General features: G+C 39.1%; 1 protein-coding gene across 1 annotated transcript in view; it reads left to right on the top strand.

The window, feature by feature from the left end:
* CLS (cardiolipin synthase) overlaps window positions 1-24,140 on the top strand; it is a 58,849-nt gene extending 34,709 nt beyond the window's left edge. The window contains exons 5-7 of the mRNA XM_067148664.2: window positions 12,540-12,625; window positions 23,683-23,843; window positions 23,938-24,140. Coding sequence (XP_067004765.2) covers window positions 12,540-12,625; window positions 23,683-23,843; window positions 23,938-24,025 — 335 coding nt within the window. The 3' untranslated portion in view covers window positions 24,026-24,140. The remainder of the gene's footprint in view (window positions 1-12,539; window positions 12,626-23,682; window positions 23,844-23,937) is intronic.
* Window positions 24,141-24,490: the final 350 nt, after the last annotated feature.

Here is a 24,490-nt window from a genome sequence, read left to right as displayed (position 1 = left end):
ACAAAATTTACGTTCTTACAAAACTACCAGTGTACAATTTGTTACCAATTTTTAAACAAAGACATTCAAGAACGTGTATAAATTCATGACTATTTGTATTTTAGACTTTAAGGCCTCATTTCAAGAATTTCATAACTACATTCAAGAAAGTGTATAAATTTACGACTATTTATATTTTAGACTTTATTAAGGCCTCATATTAAGAATTTCATAACTATTGTTAACCATTTCGCTCATTTCCAACATCTTCTTCACATTCATATGTAATTTAATTACAATCAGGTACCTGATTAATTAACTTTCAGTTTGAGATTAAGGCTGAAGATGCCCTTAATTAAAGGGCGAAACATGTCCCTATAATTTTATCTACATATTTAATTCATTATTAAAATATCTTTTTAAGTATTGAATAGGTGGAATAAATAAACTTTAATATTTATTTCACTTCACATACCACTTAGTTGAGCAGCTCGTCTCCTTTCTCCCAAGTCTTCCCAGCCCAAACTTTGCAACATTTTTGTAACGCTACTCCTTCGATGGAAATCTCCCAGAACAAATCGAGCTGCTTTTCTTTGGATTTTTTCCAGTTCTTGAATCAAGTAATCTTGGTGAGGGTCCCATACACTGGAACCATACTCTAGTTGGGGTCTTACCAGAGACTTACATGCCCTCTCCTTTACATCCTTACTACAACCCCTAAATACCGTCATAACCATGTGTAGAGATCTATACCCTTTAATTACAGTCGTATTTATGTGATTACCCCAATGAAGATCTTTCCTTATATTAATACCTAGGTATTTACAATGATCCCCAAAGGGTACTTTCACCCTATCAATGCAGTAATTAACATTGAGAGGACTTTTCCTATTTGCGAAACTCACAACCTGACTTTTAACCCTACAACCGGCACATCACTTCTGTAACTGGAAACCTTAAAAATAACCCTAAAATATGTTGGACCCTCATTTCATCACGTAGAAAGTCACCCCAGAGACCACTGAATCTTAAACTACATAGTGATGATGTCCCAACTGAGTTAAGGTCTCAAAAATTCAATGAGTACTTTCACTCCACCTTTACCCCTCCTGCACCTATCGCAGAACTACCACAGACCAATAGTGTTTGCAGTTGCTCACTGTCACAAATATCAGCGACCCCTAACGATGTTCAAAATATTCTCAATAGTCTCCCAACAAACCGCTCCACCGGGCCCAGTGATATTAGCCCTACATTCCTCAAAAATACTTCTTTCTGCATCTCTCTGTGCACCATTATCTACAATTTTAAACCTGTGTATGGCTACTGGTACATTCCGCGACAGCTGGAAAGAAATTGATATCACACCTATTTTCAAATCTGGCAACAAACATGATTTCTTATCATACCGCCCAATATCTATCATTCCAATACTATCCTCTGTCCTTGTAAGAATAATCCACCGCCGACTCCCCTTTTTCACACAGCCATACCTATCTGAAGAACAACACGGATTCACTCCCAGAAAATCATACCTCACTAACCTCACTGTTCTCAATCACGTCATCATTTCAGCAATAGAAAATAAATCTCAGTTAGATGTAATCTGTATAGATCTGGCCAAAGCATTCGACTCAGTGGATCACGCACTTCTTCTTCATAAGCTTGCTACCAGATTTAATATCCATGGCCTCGTCGTCATTGATAACAAGTTTCCTCTCCGGCAGAAAACAAAGAGTGGTACTCCCTGAATCTGCCTCATCATGGTTATCTGTGTTATCAGGTGTATCTCAGGGCAGTATTCTGGGACCCCTACTCTTTGTTCTCTATATCGATGACATAATTCTTTGCACCCAAAATAGTCAGTGTTCCCTCCTCTTGTTCGCTGATGACCTGAAAATCCTAAGAGAAGTGTCTATGCCTGATGACTGTGATGAATTACAGACTGTTCTCAATTCGTGTGGTGACTGGTTTAAGAAATGGAATCTGTGTTTTTTTTAGTGGGTTTATGTCGCACTGACACAGGTAGGTCTTATGACGATGATGGGATAGGAAAGGCCTAGGAGTTGGAAGGAAGCGGCCTCTGTGGCCTTAATTAAGGTACAGCAGCCCCAGCATTTGCCTGGTGTGAAAATGGGAAACCATGGAAAACCATCTTCAGGGCTGCTGACAGTGGGATTCGAACCCATTATTTCCCAGATGCAAGCTCACAGCCACGCGCCCCTAAGCGCACGGCCAACTCGCCCAGTATGTTAAGAAGTGCAATACAATCTCCTTTTCATTGCTAAAGCAAGGAATGAACACTGCATATACCATCCAGGGAAATACATTGCAGTCGGCTTCTCAGGTAAGAGACCTAGGTGTTATAATAGACTGTAAACTAACCTTCTCTGCTCATATTCAGTCTATAAAATCCTGTGCTATGCGTACCCTAGGCATTCTTTACAGGTTCATTGAAATTAATGATATTAACGCCTTAAAATTATTCTTTGTCTCGTATGTTGTCCTCATTATTGACTTTTGTTCCCCTATTTGGTCCTCATCTGCTATCACAAACATACCTCAACTAAATAGTATTTTTAACTTTTTCACTTTCATTGTTAAGACTCGCAATCCTGTTTTTAAGAACAAAACTAAATCTGACATTATGAACTACCTGTGTATACTTGACCTGAGAAGCCATTTACAGTTCTCCGATCTATGTTACCTTCACAAAACAATCAATGGCTACACCACATGTAATACTCTTCCGGCGTACTTCCCTATACACTTTCCTCCCCGCCCTACACGCAACCGGCGCACTCATCATGTGTCCCGTCCGCGCCTAACCTTACAACAATGTTCTATCATCCACCATCTCCCTACTCTTGGTAACTCACTACCCGATATCGACATATTCACACCTTTCGCATCCTTCAAAAAAAAAATTAAAAGATTCCTTTGAAGTGCACTCCAGGTTTCCATTTTCTTCCGTCCCTCCAACCCTCGACCTTTCTTCTTCCTAATTTCTGTAACCGACACTTGCCAGTTATCGTTGTCATTGTTTTTACGTTGTTACTGTTAAAATTGTTAGTTTATTGTTGTTACTTAATATTGATACTTATTTAAAATTATTATTAATAGTGTAAAATGGCCCTCCATAGGCTGTATCTAATAGTTAATTAAATAAATAAATAAATAAATAAATTACTGTGATTCAAGAATTAAAACAAACCGATCGTGCAAAGAAGTTGCTGTATTGTGAATGATTCCATAGATCCAGAAATCTACATGGATTTGAAGTTTTAAATGAAACTTCTTTTACGGCGAGGCTTAATTTCATTTACCAGCTATGTAAACTAATGGATTTCATCTTCAGGCAAGTCCCAGTGATATAATGGTCACTAAGTCTGGTACGATAGTCAATTTGGCAGTGGGAAGTAGTACACAACTGTTCAGTCTTAAATGTATATTCTCATCCATTGAGCATGAAGCTGTAGATGAAGTAATGTAAAACTAAATAACAAGCAGTATGGTATAGAGGATAATTTTTGTAAGGTGAAGAGCCAGGAGTTCAAGTTGGTAATTCATTGAAAGACACTCCTCCCTAATTGTGTTCCATAAGACTGAGAGAATGGGTAATAGATGGGCGGTAGCATTTAACGAGCCAGTGGCTCCATGGCTTGCACCATAGTTTATGCTGCCTCGGACTTTTTGTCCCTGTGCCACAGTGAGCTGTGCTGGAAAAGCTCACACAGCCAAGAAGCAGTCAGGTTTAAGCTCAAGACTGCACATACAAATCTGTAGTTGCCATAACAATAGCGTTGAATAATAGGGCCAATATTCTTTGACATTTCCATCAATTCAACTGTCTTCTCTTAGGAGATAATTTATCCATTTGTTGCTGAGCTGATTACAAACAAGATGAGCATTGTTTCTTTCAGTAGGACATTGCTGTAGAGCATATGTCACACCAGTAGTCGCTTGAACATTCAAGCAAGTTTTCAGGGGAGAGAATAATACTAGAGGACTCTGGCCACCATGTTTTCCCAATTAGATTCCACAGGATTATTTCTTTTGGTATGTGGCAAAATGTGCAGTATATGAAAGTAATCCAAAAACAATTGATAAACTTAACCCATTTATGCCCAAATTATTTTTTTCTTCCGATATCGATTACTTGTATATATAAACACTTAATATGACCCATTATTCATGTTCAAATGAACAAAACCATATTTACTTGTCTAACACATGGGTCGTTAACGACCCGCTAAGCACTTGCTCGAGAAACAGGGAAAGAGAATATTCTGAACATCAACCTTAGCAACAATTTATTTCTACAAACTTACAGTTCACTTACCTTTAGAAATGAGTATTATAATGACACAAAAAGCAATAATTGTCATTGTTCTGTTCAATTATAATAATATTTAGTACCCAAAATACGTAACGTCAGATTCCATAACTGACAGTGGAACTGAGACTCACTCATGGTAATTTAGAAATCACCTGTCATGAAGGGGAACAGGCCTTCACTGTTTTATTGTGACAAATCTTGCATCGGTGCCTAGGTTGTTGACTTATCAGCAGGTGCCCTCGATGGTCCTTCCTTTGGCGTTCCTTGATAATGTCAAGCTATGTAAGTCAAACTCTTCCCTTAGGAGCTGTCCCATATTTGTAGAGAATTGCCTTGGTTGCTTCCCAACGGAAAGTAAGGGCATCAAGAGACATACCATAGCTTCTGCTAGGAATCCAGGCATTGTTCATACATAAATCGAGCAACCAAAGCAAAATAGGAATGTACCATTTTTTACCACGTGTTGAAATTCATAAATCTGACACGTTATGGTTCATGAGATCAACTCCACCCATGCTTTGGTTGTACTTACAGAAAACATTTGGCTGTTTGACTTTTACTTTCCTCTGTTGGCTGACTGAGTATCTTGTGACCTCTTGAAGGGGAGCTACACCAAACTGATTTGACATAATGTTCACTACACCATTGTCTTTCCAAGACACAGCTATCACACCATGCTTTTTATCAAAACAAGATTCAAAGTAACCACGCTCTTTCTTTTCAATGACAAGCTTACCAGAAATAGAGCGCTTTAGCATTCTGTTGCTTCTGAGAGTTCCTGTAGCATGATGGCTTTTTCAGAGATCCTGAAAAAATATCCACAAATGTCATCACTACTGCTTCACCTAATCCCACTCCCTTTTTCCTCCTTTCTCCTTATGTATATCCTTGGTAAACATCAGCCTGGAGACAGTAGCCTGTCCGCTGAGCGTCTACCCAGCCTTTGAAGCCGAAACGAATTGGTTTGCCGCGGATGAAATACGGGACCATAGACTCATCAATAGATACTTCTTCTTCATTGGGAGCATTTATAAGAAATGACTTGTTGAGATGATGTATAACATTTCTCAATTTACCCATTTTGTCACCTGCCGGGAGATCCAAATTATCACAAACAAGAAGAAATCTGAATATTTCCTCAAACCTAGTCCTTCGCATGCTGTTCAAAACAAGTTCATTTCTAACACCATCTGAGTTCTCCCAAAACATCTTTCTTCGTGGTAGGGGTACATACCCACTCAGAAATTGTATGCCGAGAAAAAAGTACCTCTCTTCCAGTGATAATTGAAACTGTGGATTATTGGTGTGAGAGGCATAAATATGGTATATTTCAATATTTGAAGAACTGTATCTGCTTCGAGAAATGCTTCCAAAATATCTATAGGCTGTGATGGGATTGTAAAATTTCTTTTATCTGAATGATGAACATTGGACGAAGAATAGGGTGGGAATTTCATATCACCTATTTCACAATCGAAAGAGTACGATTTAGCTGTCCCATTAGTACAATTTGTGTCCAAGTCACTACTGTCAACCTGTTCATTTTCCAGAAGTGGTTCAGGTTCATCACTGAATTCGGGAGGAAGTTCTGAATTGAAGTTACTGTTTATTGGTACCTGCATCACAAACTCTGCTGGAGCTTGAAGCAGAGCACAATTTAGTCTGTCAGGATCTGAACAATCTTCATCACCTGAGTCGGAGGGATATCTGAAGGATCGGCCGCTTCGAGCTCATCAAGAATATCTGCAACTGTTAGTTGCTGTACTCTGCAATGAATTACAGAGCAATTAGGAATACTAAGGGCCTGTACTACGACTATCAGATAAACAGCCAGATACGTAGGCTGCAGTTTTGCAAACTAGAAGTTAAATATTTTCTTGCGTACTACCAACGGATTTTAACTACGGTATTGTAATGCGGAAGATGTAGTAACATTTTTATTGGGTTGGTAATAAGGTTACTGAAAATACAGTGAAATGTAGCGCGGTGGTATACGTGCTCCATGGTGTCTTCGTTTGTTGAGCTCTATTCCTTTTGAAATAGTATTACTAGAATCCAATATCGGACTCTTATTAAGCTATAATGTGGAAGTCCAGGTCAAAAACAGAATTAGGACTGAAATATACACATACGAAGAAATGTTAAAATTAATTAACTGTATGACGAAACTGAAACTGTTATAGAAAATAAAAAGACTAAAAATGTAACCTGGACGCAAAAGTTAAGATTCATGTTATGTATCTTTTTTGTCTAGTACTATTTACGAGGTTGCGCGTTACGACGAAAGTAAAGTTTATATTCGTAATTAATGCCACTGATGCAGCGTGGGATCACTAATTTTATTATTAATTCAAAAATTGTTTGCTCATTGAATAAGTAGTTAGTTTCTTTCTTTTCAATACAACGTGAGAATAGTAACTGGCAAGCATTTATCTCACTTTAGCGTAAATACTTTTGTAGCAAGTTGTTATGAAGTAAAAGAAATATAACCTCCTTAACATCCTCATTCGACGGACGAATCGCCATGAACAACGTCGTAGGTATACCTTTACTCCATATGTGCGTCGCGGTTAGATTTGGAATAGAACCCACACTTTTGACACGCATTTTAATGATTAGGAAATGTGTGCTATCACCTCTAGTACCCCACCGACTACCATTTACAAGGTAAAAAAAATGTTAAGACTATTGGGACTCGAACCCACGAAAAATTGCTTATCAGCAAACTTTGCTGCCCTAACGACCACGGCTACCCACGAATCTTACGACTGATAGCTTGTGTACTACTCATATACTCAGTAGCAACAACTTGCTAGCTTGGGAAATCTTTAAGAATTTTGTGATAGCTGGACAGGAAGCATGACATACTTTATAAATATATACTTAAATTACATTGTAACAACCTAATTTCGCACAGCATCATGCAGATGTAGATTCATCTTCATGAGTAGCCATCTTGATTCTTTACAGTAGCGTCCCCGATAGGAGCGAAGTCCCAGATAAGAGCGTTAACAGCCTCTCCAACTTCGGCATAGCTATACTCGAGAATATTTTCCCAGATAGCACATAAACGAAAGTCGTAGTACGCGTTTTGAACCGAACTTCCAGATAAATGTCCAAACTGCCAAATAAATTTATACCGCACTTTTATCTGGCTGTCGTAGTACAGGCCCTAAGACTAATTATGTAAGGTTTAAACTAAACATATGGTCATTATCGCGTGAATGTGAAAGTCAGTGATAGTTCTCGGGTAACTGCCCAGCGGGTCATTTGCGACCCACACTAGGTTCTATTGAAAATACCGGAAATTCTAAGGAAGTTACGTGGATATCAAATTATGTATATATATTATTGAAGTTTTAAATTGTTAATACTGCAATGAATAACATGCCAATGAGAATAGTTGTCTATTCCACTTACATTCTTAATTGTTAATACTGCAATGAATAACATGCCAATGAGAATAGTTGTCAATTCCACTTACCTTCTTCTTTCACGTACAGACGGCAGACAATCCATCTTTTTTCTATTGAGTCCAGATCAAGAATAACGCCAACAATGAATCAAATTCCCGCCTAAACGTATGACAAAATATAATGGTTGACTTAATCGATCTTATAAGTGTCAACAATGCAATAGCTTAAAGAAGGATAGCATAATTTGATGGAACAAAAACGACCCATCTGGGCATAAATGGGTTAAACTGGATATCAGTAATAGTGAAATTGATTATGCAAAAAGTATTAATGAAATTCTTTGACAGTTTGTGTGAACTAATTGAACTATGCTTTCAACAATGAGGGCAGCTCTTTCCATGGATCAATGGGTAGAGCGTCAGGCTCCGGATCCCAAGATCTCAGGTTTAAACCCTGCAGAGGTAGGCTAATTTTTGAAGGGTGAATAAAACTCCATTTGACATTCTATGCTGTACAAAGATCTAGTGCCTCATTTGGTTCAGCATATGTTATGGTTGTGGTGAGTGCAGTACACAAATACATTTTGTTTTGTTACAAGCGACGGTTCATGCTACCACCATTACTGCTATTACTAGCGTTCTCTCCAGTGTGGAGCCGTTGTGGAGAAATTTCCCTGGTGTGATGTAATATATATTTTAGGAGTTGTCCTTAATGTGGACAATTTCCATGTTTATGTGAATCTGTATTTTCACATCATATGTTTAGTAAGTGTTTAACAAAGGGATATTTTGGTGTTTTTTTTCCTGGAGTGTTCTTATGTTCTTTACAAAAGATGTTTCGAAATTTTACCTTGTTCTGTGAAACATATATGAGCCATTCATTACTTGTCAGTAAATACCAGTGTCTCGGATGTTGCTTTTTAGCTTGTATTGTATTGATGATCCTATTTTTTTAATATTTGCTGATGTATTGTAGTCTAATTTACTAAATTCCCAGGGCTATTTTTCCCCACTTAAGTTTATGTTTCTCTTTTTTCCTTGTTACTTGCTATGTGAGGCTTTTCTTCTCTATTTTGTATAGGACGCTGTCATTGAGGGCATGGTTGTAACCATTAGCTACTGCCAGGTATCTTTTGTTGTGTAGACATTCATTGTAAACTTTTGTGGAGAATTGTGTTTTTTTTAATCTATATAACACGAGTCTGAATGCAGTGTGTTTTGTCTTGTCTCGCATTGGAGTTACTGGTATCTATTTCAGGATATTGATCAATGGGAGCTTTCTATATAATTACGGTGAATTTGTTTTTCTTGTTGTTGTCTTTTGTTGTAGTAATGAATAAATCGCTGCGTTATGCATGAATTACTTTGTTGATGTGGGTAATCTCTGTGTAGTACAATAGCATTGTCAAGGGCTTGGATGTTGTGATGTAGGCATATTAACTCTTGTGTTGGATTTTAGTGTACTCTTTGTGTTTTGGAAATATCTCGGTTAGATTATTTGGTTGGCCATGTGGTTCGGATCGCATGGCTCTGAGGTGGCATTTAGGAGATGGTGGGTTTAAATTGCACCATAGACAGCCTTGGTGATGGTTTTCCATGGTTTCCTATTTTCATACCAGGCAAATTCTGGGGCTGCTCGTCACTTAAGGCCCTGTTCGTTACCTTCCCAATCGTAGCCCTTTCCCATCCTTTCATCACTACAAACCTTTGATAGGTAGCATGACATTAAACTGCTAGCATAAAAAGATCTTTTAACTGGGGTGTAGTTTCTTGCAAAAAGAGAGGTAATTTTGGTTTATACTGACATTAAGAATGCTGATGATGCTGGGTCTGTGCCTTAATTAAGGCCACGGACGCTACCTTCCCAGTCCTCGCCCTTTCCCATCCTTCCATCACCAAAACCCCTCGATGTGTTAATGAGGCTTCACACAAGTAGCAAAAAACAAAAAGGAATGCTGATCCTTGTTTTGTGTTCTTCTAACATGTTGTTTTCCAGTGTGTGCGTATGTTCAGTCCTCAGCCCTAAGGCTGGTTGGATCCTCAACAGCTCTGCCATCAGCTGTCATAGATGGCCTAGGCATCATTGAAGAGGTGTACTAGGGAAATGAGGAGTGAGGTTGTTTCCCATTGCTTTCCTCACCGAGCCAGAAGTTGCTATTACATATCAGTCTGCCAAGCCCACTGAAATGCATGCACCGACCGACCCTATGAACAACATTTTCACACCATTCATAGCAGGGACTGTCTGTATAAGGAATGGCATTACTAGCATCACTCCAGTCACTTTCATATTCTCAAAGCCAAGGATAAGACAGAGACAGATGAAAGAAAGTAACAAAATTGCTCTAACGTATACCAAAAGACATAGTGCACTGCAAACACTAGGTCCTGCCAGCAAGGCATTTTTTCCAGGTTCGATCCTGGCTCAGTCCGGTGGTACACTGTATAACAAAAAAAGACGCACCAGGAAGGAATTGTCCGATGGCGATAAAAATCAGTGGATGTGAGGAACAGACATAGAAAAACAAACAATCAAAAGTGCAGAACAATCGAATGATTTATTGCAGAGTTAGAGCGTTACAAAGTGAGGATGTCAATAAGGTGTTGGTCCACTCCTGGCCTGGATGCAAGCTGTCGCTCGACGTGGCATAGACTGATAAATTCCCAGATGGTGTCCTGCGGAATTTCATTCCAAATGGTCCTCAACTGTTGGGCTAAATCGGCGACATTCCGGAATGTTCGCATTCGCCTTCCCATGATGTCTCATGTGCTGTATGGGAGAGAGATCTGGTAACCGAGCTGGCCAAGAAAGGATAGGGCAAGCTTGAAGACAGTTCATAGCAACACGTGCCGTGTGCAGCCGGGCGTTATCCTATTGGAAAATAAGGCCTGGATGTTGCTGAAGGAACAGTAACACAAACGGCCGTAGAATGTCATCAACATACCGCTGTGCTGTCAGTGTGCCAGGAATGACTACCAGAGGGTCCGGCTATCAAAGGAGATGGCACCCCAGACCATCACCCCCTGTTGTGGGGCTGTGTGGCGTGCGATAGTCAAGGCAGGATCCCCACTCTGGCCTGGACGTCTCCAAACACGTCTGCGGTTGTCGTCAGGGCACCATTGGAAATGGGACTCGTCACTAAAGACTATATGTCCCCAGTCAGCGCAGTTCCACGTTGCTCGAGCGCGGAACCACTGTAATCTGGCTTGACGGTCGAACAGGTGTGAGTGGTAAGCGGCGTAACAGGCGGCGCGAGCGCAAATTTCTCTCGCTCAGGCATCTGTTGATAGTCATGGTGGGCACATGTGTGCGGGTCACACGCTGAATCGTTGATAACGATGACTGCGGTGCTGTGACAGCTGTTCTGACAATCGCTCTGTCCGTGTTGTTGGGCCCTCGGTCAACCACTGCCGTCCTGACGCTGATGGCTTCCATTGCTGACCCACGCTTGCCAGCATCGTCTGATCGCCGCATCACTTCGACCCAAATGTCCAGCGACAGTTCGATTTGACCAACCAGCTTCTTTCAATCTGATCGCACGATCTCTTTTAAACACTGACATCTGCTGGTAATGAGCACGAATCCTTCGGCGTGGCATTCTTACAGCCAACATTAAGATAGCGCAATCGAATGCAACAGCTACTTTGAGCATACGCTTAAGAATCGCGCCTTATATACACCTGATGCATGCGCAGTTCAGATGCGTGGGAGCTCCCGCTATTCATGGATTGAACACGAAACTTTAATTATTTGCATGTTCGGTCTGAATGTCTTTGCATACGTAATTTCCTTGCAATCAGACAATGCCTTCCTGGTGTTTTTTGTTTTGTTATAGAGTGTATTTTAAGGTGCTCAAATGTGTCAGCTTCGTGCCGGTAGATTTACTGGCACATAAAAGAATTCCTGCGGGCCTTAATTCTGGTACCTCAGCGTCTCCAAAAACCGTGGGATCACTGCGTTCAGCTACTGGCCCCTAGGCTGCAGTTAACTCTGCTATTGCAGCTGAACACAGGGAGATTATTTTATGACTGGCATTGCTCCTACTTTGCACAACTTTAAAATACAGACCTGTATTACAAATAATATGTTCTTAGAAATATCATTGTTTACTTTCTTTAGTTAGAATCTTTGATGAATAACGAATGTCAGCACAGAAGAATTTATATTCATTCGTACCTGTAGGAGAGTAGTCCTTGGGATTGGCACCCTCTTGTGCTGTACTGCCTCCTGAAGGTGAAATCAAGAACTCAGCCCTGATAATTTTTCCAAATAGTTACAAGGTGTCCTTTATGACCCATAGAGCTGTTGAATGACACACACTTTGAAAACATAATTTTGAGAGAGCACAAACTGGCTATTGTCTGCTATTGATAATTTGTTGCTATTCAATGCAAAATACTTTAAAGATATAGCTGTATTTTGGTTTGAAACTAAAGTTTTGCTCATTTTTTATTCTGTGTGTGACATGCTTAAAGCCCTCCATTTTTAAATTATTTCTTTCTCTTTGTCTGTGCACTTTTGACCAGTTACTTCAGCACTTGGAATTTAATTCTGATTATAATTCTCCCACAATTCTAGTGATCTGTATTTCCAGTTGTGTACTGTAAATCACAACAAAATTTCCAAGGTTCTTCTTGTAATGATGGAACTCTCTTCGCAGTTGATAATACATGCATTGTGTTGAGTTTGTTACAATATTACATTGTACAAGAGGAAACATCCTTTTGTTATAAATCCAGATTTTCATTTGAGACACTTCATGTAGAAATGCAGTATTAACTTGTGTATCTTCGTACTGTTGGCAGTTCCTCTGACTGGGATGATCATCATAAGGGACTTGCTTCTTGTTGGAGCTGGTTTCTACATCCGTTATCAGTCCTTACCTGCACCGGTACGTTAATACTTTAGTGTGCTTTTAGAGCAGGTTGCTGGAAATCATTAAAAATATTTTCTGCACATGATCCATTGGATTGCAAAACATTATTACAATGATTTAAATAATGTGTGGGGGTAGAATTATGATGAAATATAAGAGGCAGTCAAGTGAAAACTGAACACCTGCCATAACACACATTCCGTATGAAAAGTGGCAACACTGTTGTTACATATCGATACTGTCATCGCTGCGGTAGGAGAACTACATAGTGTCAACCCGCAAGTGCATGCAACTGTTGGGTTATGTCTTTGTTGGTGCGCGGACTGGTCTAGTGTGTTCATCCAGCTGTAGAAATGGAGGCAAGCAAAGAAGAGCAGAGAAATGTGGTTCGTTTTCTGGTAGCTGAGGGTGCTGGAGTACGCGAAACTCATCATCACATGTCTGTTGTGTATGTCGAACACTTCGTGTCCGCAATGGCTGTGCAAAAGTGGCATAGGAGATAATAAGAAGAGCGCACATCACTGCAAGACGATGCATGGCCTTATCCGGGAAAACTGACGAATCACATAGCAAGAAATTTGTGTTCAGATCTGCCTTAGCCATAACTCTGTGCATGCCATTATCAAAGATAACTTGCATATCTGCAAAATATGCGCGCAGTGGGTTCTGTGTCAACCGACGAGGGGGCAAAAGATTGACAGAATGTTGTCATGTCTGAGCCATCTGCAGTGGTACCACAAGCAAGAGTATGTGTTTCTGTCCCGTAACGTCACAGGGGACGAAAAATGGTGGCACCATTTCAAGCTGGAGAGCAAATGGCAAAGCCAACGATGGAAACATCGCAGTTCTTCCCTGCCAAAGAAATCCAAAGCTGTTCACACAATGTTACCATTGATGCTTTCATTGCCCGTACTTATAGATATGATATAGGCTTTTTGGGCTTATGCCATGTCAAGAAAATAAGGTAAAATTCTCTCTGCAAAACGTAAAGAATTTAACCTTATTTTCTTGACATGGCATAAGCCCAAAAAGCCTATATTATGTCTGTTCACACAAGTTTCGGTAAAGTCATGATGACCCAATTCTTTGACTGCAAGGGCCCTCTGCCTGTCGACTTCCTCGAGCGTGGAACCACAATCAATGCGCAGTGCTGTGAAGACACTTTGCAGAAACTGCAACGCACCATAATGTCAAAACGCCCTGGAATGCTGTCGGACAGAGTTATCCTGTTGCATGATGATGCTCGCTCCTATACTTCCAATCTGGCGAAGGCTACGCTTCAGCGATTTGGTTGGGAAACATTTCAACATCCTCCGTACAGCCTGGATATTTCACCTTGTGATTTTCACATTTTTGGCGACCTAAAGAAAGACGTTCGTGGATGCCGGTTTCATTTGGACGAGGAAGTGCAAGAGTGGGTGCAGTTGTGGATTCGTCAGCGACCTACGTCTTTCTACAAAACTGGAATTGATCATCTTGTCTCCCAATGGGATAAATGTATTAACGCTTCTGGTGATAACTTTTGAATAAAACCATTCCATGGTCGTGTTGCAGGTATTCAATTTTCATTCGACTGCCCATTATATAATACTTTTTTTTGGTGACACCAAAACATAGTTGCGCTAGTATCTACAGTTTTATGGTAAATGGAGTATTTTAAGACATATTTCTTAAGGCACTCTCCTAAGAGTATTTTTGTTATTTTTAAAAATTCATTTTGAGTCATTTTAATTTAATTTTATCCAGAAATTCTGTATTAATACCATGATTTTATTACTTTTTTCATTTTCATTGATATTTCATATTAGTTCTACACATTTTTTCAATATACTGAACATCCATATTTTGTAAATATTTGTTTTTCTTTTTACACATTAAATATTTTAATTTTTTACTCCTTGGTAATACACCACAAATGGATGAATTGTTGCTTGTGAACCTACTCAGTGATAGCTCTGAGCCCCATTTTGTATGGGAAATAAATAGTTCTTTGCAAAATCAAGATGAACTGTAAATTCTGAATCTTTTAGATTTTTAAACTATGATTCATGAGTGAACTTGGTTGTTTTACTACAAAATCATAGTGAAACAAAGAGGAAAGTCCGTCACACAAGAAATCGGTAAATTCAGCGGAATCGTGGCTGAGAAATGATATTTTGGATGCAGAAATTTTCTCACGAAACTGGAGTCTTTATCGTAGAGACTTAATAGTAATGGTAGGAGGGGGAGAAAGAAGAATTTGTAAGCTACAAAAAGTTAAGGATGAGAAACATGAAATTCTACGTGTAAGACTCATCTCTGAAGATAATGGGCAACTTGATGTTTTGGGGGTGTACAGACCTGGAAAGGCTGGCATTGACTCGTGATGCAGACTTACTTGACAAGGAACATGATTGTAGCCAATGATTCAATTACCGTATGTTAATTGGGAAGGTGGTAATGAAAATGACAGGGAGTATGATCAGCAGATGGTGAACAAGTTAATCTGTAAAGGACAGCTGAATCATAGTGATGAAACCAGCTAGAAGGAAGGATATTCTGGACGTGATACTGGTAAAACCAGATAAGCTCTATAGAGAAACTAATAATAATAATGTTACTGGTATTACATCCCGCTAACTACTACTATGATGTTCAGAGACGCTGAGGTGCCGGAAATTTGTCCCACAGGAATTCTTTAATGTGCTGATAAATCTACCGACACAGAGCTGACGTGTTTGATCACCTTCAAATACCACCAGATTGAGCCAAGACCAAACCCGCCAACGGAAGCTCAGAAAACCATTGCCCTACCATACGAGCTACTCAGCCCGGCTACAGAGAAACTGAAGTGATAGATGGTGTAAGTGATTACAAAGCTGTTTTTGTTCTAGTTAAACTTAAATACAATATAAAGAAAGGTTGTAAAACTAGGAAGATTAGGCAGTACAATATGGTTAAGAAGACAGGCAGGAGGGAGTTTTTAAAAGTTATTCTGATTGATGGAAATGGTAAGTAAAAATGTCAACAGCATATGGGATGGGTTTAAAGCAGTTGTTGAGGAATGTGAAAACAGGTATGTTTTTTTAAAGGTCCTACTGGAATTCTTTAATGTGCTGAATCTTTTAGATTTTTAAACTATGATTTATGAGTGAACTTGGTTGTTATACTACCAAATCATAGTGACCGTTGCTCACGTCCGCAGTTTTTTACCTTTGATTGCCCTGCACGTGTCCCCCGGGTGGTGCTAAGTGAGCAATAGCGACATAAGGTGATACAATTGAGCGACATAATGTCTCAAACTTTTGGAAATAACCGTTCTTTTCAGAACTACTCAACAATAGACACTGGACCTTCAATCCATATTTTCCAACCAAATATTGAAGGCTTAAGTCATGTCAAGTGTGAATATCTTAGAAAACAGCTGAACAACCTCGACATTGATATTGTCAATATTCAGGAGACGCACACCACAGATGAACAGGACTTTGATAGAAGAGGACGAATATTGGGCTATACCTTGTCGACGCTATCCACCATCAGCAGTATGGGATTGCCACCCATGCCAAATCCAGTCTTACAGGAGTTCAGATTGTTGAGTCAAGTATCAAGGATCTCATTTTCTCTATAGTAATACAGGTTAATAATCTAACAGTTGTTAACGTGTATAAGCCTCCTAGCATCAGATGGTCACCTAGCATTTTGCCAACCTTCAGCCATCCCTGCATTTACACTGGAGATTTTAACAGCCATCATACTAACTGGCGATATGACACAGTTGATGACGATGGTGAGGCATTAACTCAGTGGGCTGAAATATCTGATCTGCACCTAGTTTTTGATGTGAAAGACAAGGACACTTTCCATTCTGCTTCCTGAAGAAGAGTCTACAACCCTGACCTAACATTTGTGTCCAAGGATTGCTTTGATCAACCTCTCAGTATTACACGTACAATATTGTTGAGTTTCGCAAACAGCCAGCATCGTCCAGTCCTGTTGGAAGCAGGTATGAAGATACTTCTGGTGACGTCAGTACTTTTATCCAGGTGGAATTTTAATCGTGCAAACTGGGATAAATTCTCTAAAGATCTTGATTAGAAGCTGTCTGATATAAATCTAGAACCAACTGCCAGTAACTATGATGATTTCATCAGCTTAGTCATTTCATCTGCCAAATCGAACATTCCGAGAGGTTTCAGAAAATTGTATGTACCTGGTTGGAATCCAGAAAGTGAAGCTCTGTATGAAGAATATCAAACAACAGGCAGCCATGAAGTAGGTTCACAGCTTCTACGGTCATTAGATAAGAATAGGAGAGAAAAGTGGAAAACAACAGTGAAAGACATGGACTTTGCAAAATCGACAGAAAAGCTTGGAGAGTCTTAAATCGACTTACTGGAAAACATTATTCTAAAAAGCAGTGCACTAACTTGAGCCCAGATGCCATTGCAAATAGAATGGTTGAAGTCACCCGAGCCAAGAGAGATAAATGCCATACAAAAACTGTGAAACGTAAGCTCACCGAGCTCAAACATGGAACACAGAAGAATGAGGAACTGTCTAGGCCATTCTCTATTCAGGAAGTTGAAACTGCTCTCAAAATGCTGAAAACCGGTAAGGCTGCTGGCCCAGATTATATCAACAGCAAATTCCTTCGAAATGTGGGTCCACATAGCATAAAGTGGATCACTTCTCTTTTTCTTACTTACATCCTTTTACATACGTACAACAACCTGCCAAAGCAGTTAAAATGGTCAAAGGTGATCGCCCTCCTTAAACCTGGAAAATCGGAGCAGAGACCTGAAAACTACCGTCCAATAGCACTTCTTAGTTGCATTTATAAACTCTTGGAACAAGTCCTCTTCACTAGGATAGCACCACTCATTGAAGCTGTAATCCCTCCAGAACAAGCTGGTTTCAGAATAAATCGTAGCTGTACTGATCAAGTTTTGGCTCTTACCACTCACATTGAGGCAGGCTTCCAAAAGAAATTAAAATTAACATCTGTCTTTATTGACCTGACAAGTGCATACGATACTGTTTGGCGACATGGACTAATTCTTAAAGTGCTGGAAGTAATTCCCTGCTTGCAAATTGCAAACCTAATTTCCAACATGCTCTGTGAGAGAGAGTTTGTAGTATTCCTAAGGGATCTAAAAGTCGCAAAAGAAAATGAAATAATGGTCTGCCACAGGGGTCAGTATTGGCCCCAGTTCTCTTCAACCTCTACATCCATGACTTAACTATCAACAACAGCTACTAAGTTCATCTGTGCAGACAACATTGCACTGGTAGTTCAGAGCAGAAATTTTTTAGGATGGGGAAGGCATTCTTTCAGCAGACTTGGACAAAATGTCAACATTCTTCAAGTCTTGGCGATTGATCCCAAGTGCTCTAAGACCGAGGTTTCATGTTCCCATCTCAGCAACCAACTCGCAAACTACGAGCCATCTGTTTTATTCCTTGGTGAAAAACTAAAGTACAACCCATTCCCAAAATATCTAGGAGTCACCCCGGACAGAACTCGGAGCTACAAAGAACATCTCGCCAAGCTCTCTCAAAAAATTGCTACAAGGAATAACATCCTACACAAGCTTTGTTGGCATTTCCTCGGAAAATTAAAATTACTCTGCAGCAGAATACTGTGCCCCGGTACAGCTGAAAGTGCACACGTGCATAAAGTGGATCCTAAGCTGAATGATATTGTGCGCTGCATAACTTGTACTGTTAAGTCAACACCTTGCCACTGGTTACCCGTACTTAGTCTTATCCCACAACCCCACCTGAGGAAGAAGTAAGCTCTGCTGAGAGATGGTGGTGATTAGTGGTGATTATTGTTTTAAGAGGAAGTACAACTAGGCAACCATCCTTTATCTAACACTAATCAGAGGGAAAAAGGGGAAGGGTTCCGACACTTCGAAAAATGAAGATATCGGCCAAAAGAAGACAAGGGCCACGAAGGGCGTGAAAATGAAAGACTCCCTAGCCCTCGCAAACCTAATAGCGTCGGGGTCGGAAAAGAACAAGAGTTGACCAAGGGAGGTCGGATAGGATAGATGAAAGTGAGGAGCTTGGCACAAGTAAGTGGAAGCAATGCCAGGACTCAGCTGAGGGCCCCGTGGTTGCCAACCCACGCTCCACAGTTCAGAGCCCCTGAGGCCCCTTTTAGTCGCCTCTTACGACAGGCAGGGGATATTGTGGGTGTTATTATACCGCCTCCACCCTCAGGGGTGTCTGCTGAGAGAAGCAAAGAAGATCTGGTCATCTCCCTCATTACCATTTCACCAGGAATTTTGTTACCCATCGCCACGACAACTTTGATCTAGAAGACCATAAGTGTATTGGCCGGCTGACCCTTGAAGGATAATTTTGATCTAAACCAGAGCTGGCGGGATGAGTGGTCAAATTTAAAATCAGGAACTAATACTCATGAGCTAAATCCAACCTGGAAAATGAAGGGATTCGACCTCCCAAGAAAACTATGGTGTCGCCTCAATAGACTGAGAACTGGGCATGGACGCTGCAATTTCTTACTCCATAAGTGGGTTTGGATGGATTCTCCAATGTGTGAATGCAGTGAAGAGGAGCAAACCATGTCATCCTGCACTACCCTCTTCATGCCTAATCCGGAAGCCCCAGTGACCTGTTTCATCTTTCAGAAAGTGCTGTAGAGTGGCTGAAAAACTTGGACCTGGACTTATGAATTTTTTGTTATAATCAACATACGATTAAATAAATAAATAGTGAAACAAAGTGGAAAGTTCATCACCAAAGAAATTAGTAAACTCAGTTGAATCATGGCTTCAGTTTTGAGTGTGACAATTAATTATTAATAATAAATAGTTTGAAACCTCTTTTTCTGTTAATTAAATTTAGAAAGGGTGATAATAATAAAGCAGATAAATACAGGACTGTCAGCTTGACATGTGTTTCATGTAAGCCGTGGGGAAACATTGTATACTGCAACTAAGCAAGTGAAAAGTAAAAACTAACTAGGAATAATTGCTGGAACTATGTTAGTTGATAAAAATTTAAATAAGTACTGTAATGTAATATACAGTCTTCTGCATTGATACTTGAATTCAGTTGTGAGTGTGACAAATAATTATTATTCTAAGTAATAAATAGTTCAAAAGCTCTTTTTCCTGTTAAGTAAATTTAGAAAGGGTAATAATCATAAAGCAGATAAATACAGAGCTGTCAGCTTGACATGTGTTTCATGTAAGCTGTGGGAAAGCATGTTTTCTGATATTATGTATGCAAAATTACTAACTGATTTGATAGAAGGCAGTTCAGGTTTAAGAAAAGTTATTCCCCTGAAGCTTAACTCGTAGGATTCCAGCAAGATATAGTGGATGTTTTAAATTCAGGAGGTCAAATGGATTATATTACTATTGACCTCTGCAAAGTTTTGATAGTGTAAGTCATGGGAGATTACTAAAAAAAATGAGGGCACTTGGACTAAACAATAGAGTGACTAAATGTGTGGCTCATTTCTAGAAAATAGAACTTGGAAAATTAGAGAAGGTGATGCATTATCTGATCCTGTAATCATTAAGAGGGGAGTTCTTCAAAGCAGTATTATTGGACCTTTATGTTTTCTTAGACGTAAATGATATGAGTAAAGAACTGGAATCACAGGTAATACTTTTTGCAGATGTTGTTACACTGTATAGAGCAAAAAATAAGTTACAGGATTGTGAGTGACTGCAAAAAGACCTAGGCAATGCTGTGAGATTTACAGCAAGCAATGGTATGATGGTAAACAGGATGAAAAGTCAGGTTGTGAGTTTCACAAAGAGGAAAAGTCCTCTCAGTTTGAATTACTGCATTGTTGGGGTGAAAGTTTCTCCTGGGGATCAGTGTAGGTATGCAGGTGTTTGTACAAGAAAATTTCTTCATTGCCGTAATCACATAAAAAGGACTAAATGAAGATTACAGATCTCTTTGTATGATTATGAGGTATTTAGGCGTAAAGGAAAAGGCATAAGTCATTGGTAAGAACACAGTTAGAGTGTGTTTCCAGTGTCTGGCAGCCACATAAGGATTACTTGATTCAAGAACTGGAAAAAATCCAAAGGAAAGCAGCACGATTTGTGTTTGGTGATTTCCAACCAAAAAAGTATTGCAAACTTGGGCTGGGAAGACTAGAGAGTAAGGAAATAAGCAGCTCAACTAAGGGCCGGTTCTACCACCTACTGGTAAAGTAGCGCGTAACTTGCCCTCCGCGTCAAAGGATGTTTCCGTTCGACCAGTCCCAGGTAGCGCTATCGCAGCATAAATCATCGTTACCTGGCGCGTAATTTATCGGCCACTTCGAGGGCCCGATAAGACTTTACCTGCCGGGCAAGTTTTGAGAGCTGAACATTATTAGCTGTATTTCTGGTGACATACAACTCAAATTAGCTTAGTATACTGAAAAGAGCATTGTACTATAACAGTGATCGATATTGTATTGCAGGATTTTGAACATTTCTTTGTGTTGCAACGGTCACACCAGCCTCTCGCATTGATAGCGTAGGGAACACATTTTACACATCAAGCTTTCGCAAAGAAACTGTAAAAGAATATCAAATCAAAACCTATTTGGAAATAATTTCACATGGGATTTAATTTTCTACGTTTTCAGTTTTCAGACACCACGCATAACTTAGTCCTATGTATCCCATGTACCCCAATCTTCCTCGTAGTGTAATGGCTAATGCACTCGGTTCATAATACGAGGTTTGCAGGTTCTATTCTTCATTATGACAAATCTTATTTTCATTATTAGCGTTGTATTAATCTGTATGCCTCTTTACATACGTTCTTTTGTTAATATATACTAGGAAAATGCTTTACATGTGTGCTACTTATAGAAAGTGATGTTACGATTAATATAGCATATAGGACTGTCACCCAGGTAGCAGATTCCCTATCAGTTGTTTACATAGTCTTCTTGTAAATAATTTTGAAGAAATTGTAAACTATTCCATTCACAAATTCCTCTTCCTATGATGGATATTTAACCCGATTAGTTCTTTAACAGTACCTTCCAACTTTATCTTCATAAAGTTAAACATTAGAATGAAATGCATTATCAGTATGGAAGCATGAGGAACTAAACGAGGTCACAGAGCTAGTTGCAAATAGAGCATCGTGGAGATACTTAATCAATTCACAGAAGCCTGCAGATAGAATGCTCAAAGGCAATAAGTCCGTAAGGAAGATGTGGGTGTATATACATATATGGAAGCGCGTGAAAAAGAGTTAAGAACTACGGCAGGGAATGAAAATAAATTTTTAATGTAAATTAGAAAGACGATGAAAACCTGCGTACCTTCTAATTACTGAGCGAGCGACTTGACCAATCTACTACGAGAATACTTTCCGAAAACGCTGCCTTACGTGACAGGTTATAACTGACGTAACAAATGTAATCTTGAGATTTTAATCCCAATTAGGTATTGATTTTGAAGCTCATGGATTAAAATCACGAAACCTTGACATAAATCATTGTCCATAACTCTTAAGACTCCCCTTATTAGGCTTTTTGATGATAATCAACAGATGCAAGCACAGGAAAATAAGACAATCGAAATGAGCTTCATACATCTGACGATAGATAGCACCACACTCGAAAGCGAGAAGTCGCTGAAAATCAGTCTAGCCAACTCCGTATATCGGTGTCTAGCTCCGGGTAGCTACCCAGCGCTTGCGCGGAGGTGGTTGCACGCAAGGCAAAGTACCAGCTGATTTACACCCCCAGGTAGTTTACCTCCCGGGCAGCTGCCAGCCACTTTACCAGCAGATGGTAGAACGGCCCTAAGCAGTATATTCCAAGCTGTCAGTGGAGAGATGGCTTGGAATGATCATAGGGATAAACAAGATTGAGTGGAGTTTTTAAAAGTCGGGAAGATCACAGTATATGAAGATAAAATTGGAATTGAAATTGACAAACATTCATTTATAGGAAGTTGAGTTTGGGTGGAAATAATTTAGCAAGGGAGATATTTGGTAAATTTCCAACTACTTTGAAAACTTTCATGAAAAGACTAGGTAAAAAACTGATAGGGAATCTGCCACCTGGCTGACAGCCCTAAATGCAGAACAATAGCGATTGATTGATGATTGTGTGATTTCCGCATAGTTTCCAAAGACCATCCATCAACAATAATTCATTGGTGAAAAGTGACCTTTTCAACCGAACTTTCAAGTGCTTCTTCAAGTAGAGTTTTTATTTCTGCAGTCCCAGAACATGGTGTACAGTTCCATGTGGCAATCAGTTGATGCTGGCTTAAAAAGCACTTTTGCAAGGTGTTATCACCTATTAATACTGTGATTTCATTCATTCATTCATTTTTTTTTTTTTCATTTATATTTCATATCTGAATGCCTATATTTTGTAAATATTTTAATTGTTTTTTTCTATGCATTAATATTTTCATTTTAAATTGCATCCCTATGTAGTGGACCAGACCAATCACCCCTTCGCTAAATATTCACAGCTATGTGCTCCATATCCAAGATTCTGTCTGGAGAACAGTTCTCAATTGAGGTAGAAGATGACAGAGATTTAATGTTTTAGCGATAGTATTTTTTAATTATGCCGCTATTGTTTTGTATTAGTCAGTAAAGACATTTTTTAAGTATAAGGCTCTGTTAGCTGACGGTCATCAGAGTTTCAGTTTTGAAAATGTACATAAATTGTTTATTATATACTCCAACTAAGCAAGTGAAAAGTAAAAACTAACTGGGAATAATTGCTGGAACTACATTAGTTGATACAAATGTAAATAGGTAATGTAGTATACAGTCTTCTACATTGATACTTGAATTCAGATATGAGTGTGATAATTAATAATCTAAATAATAAACGGTTCAAAATCTCTTTTTATGAAAAGTACACTAGAATATAACACTTTATTTTTAGATTTTTTAAATTTTAGGGCATTTTTGAAGATTTTTTAGGTCATAAGTACTTTATTATAGGGCATTTTTTAATTAATTAATTTAATAGGTACAGTCCATGGTGAGCCATTTTACACTAATAATATAACAATAAGTCATTGAAAATCTTACCCTAATAATGTGTTTGTTATCTCTGTGTGCAGAAAACTCTGGCAAGGTACTTTGACGTTACTCATGCAACTGCTCAGCTTGCTCCAACATTCATTAGCAAAGTGAACACAGCCATTCAACTGACACTAATTGCTACTACACTTGCAGCACCTGTCTTTGACTATGTTGATCATCCTTTGTTACATGCTCTCTGGTACGTGTGCAGTTGAAAATTCATTTTCTGAACTTGGTAGCGAATTATCACATATATACAACTTATATACTGATTTTAAAAATTTTTTTTACAGGTATGTAACTGCAGGAACAACTATTGCTTCAGCATGGAGCTATGTTGTATCACAGAATACATATAAGTTCTTGAAGCGAAAAAAATGAATGGTGCTAGTTCCTTCTGTTGAATATGTCTACAGTTACACTGTAGGTGAGGGTATTGTTACAGAAATTGTATATAAAGATGAATTAATAAAAAGATTTTATATATGGCCTACAACTTACATGTACTTGTTCAGTGTTCCCTTGCTGCTCTATGATCTTACTTTCTTAGGGATATAAATATTGTCAGGATTATTTTCTAAGAAAGGTAGCTAGAATATTTCTCATGGGAATAACATGTTTATGGAGGCTCACAATACTAGCTCAGTTCATCTGTGAAACTCTGAGGCTCTGAATTAAAGAAAAGGAAATGCTGAATTTATTCTGTCAATTCTGATATAGAATACAGGAACTTGAGCTACCTAAATTTGCAATAAATATTGGACTAAGAGGAAAAATGGAACTACAGGCTGGAATTGAACTCTATCAACAAACTTTCAGAGGTTGTGGTGGATCCTGCTGATTCAC

Source organism: Anabrus simplex, chromosome 5 (assembly GCF_040414725.1).
Source record: "Anabrus simplex isolate iqAnaSimp1 chromosome 5, ASM4041472v1, whole genome shotgun sequence".
NCBI classification, from domain to species: domain Eukaryota; kingdom Metazoa; phylum Arthropoda; class Insecta; order Orthoptera; family Tettigoniidae; genus Anabrus; species Anabrus simplex.
This window is presented reverse-complemented; position numbering and strand designations above follow the sequence as displayed.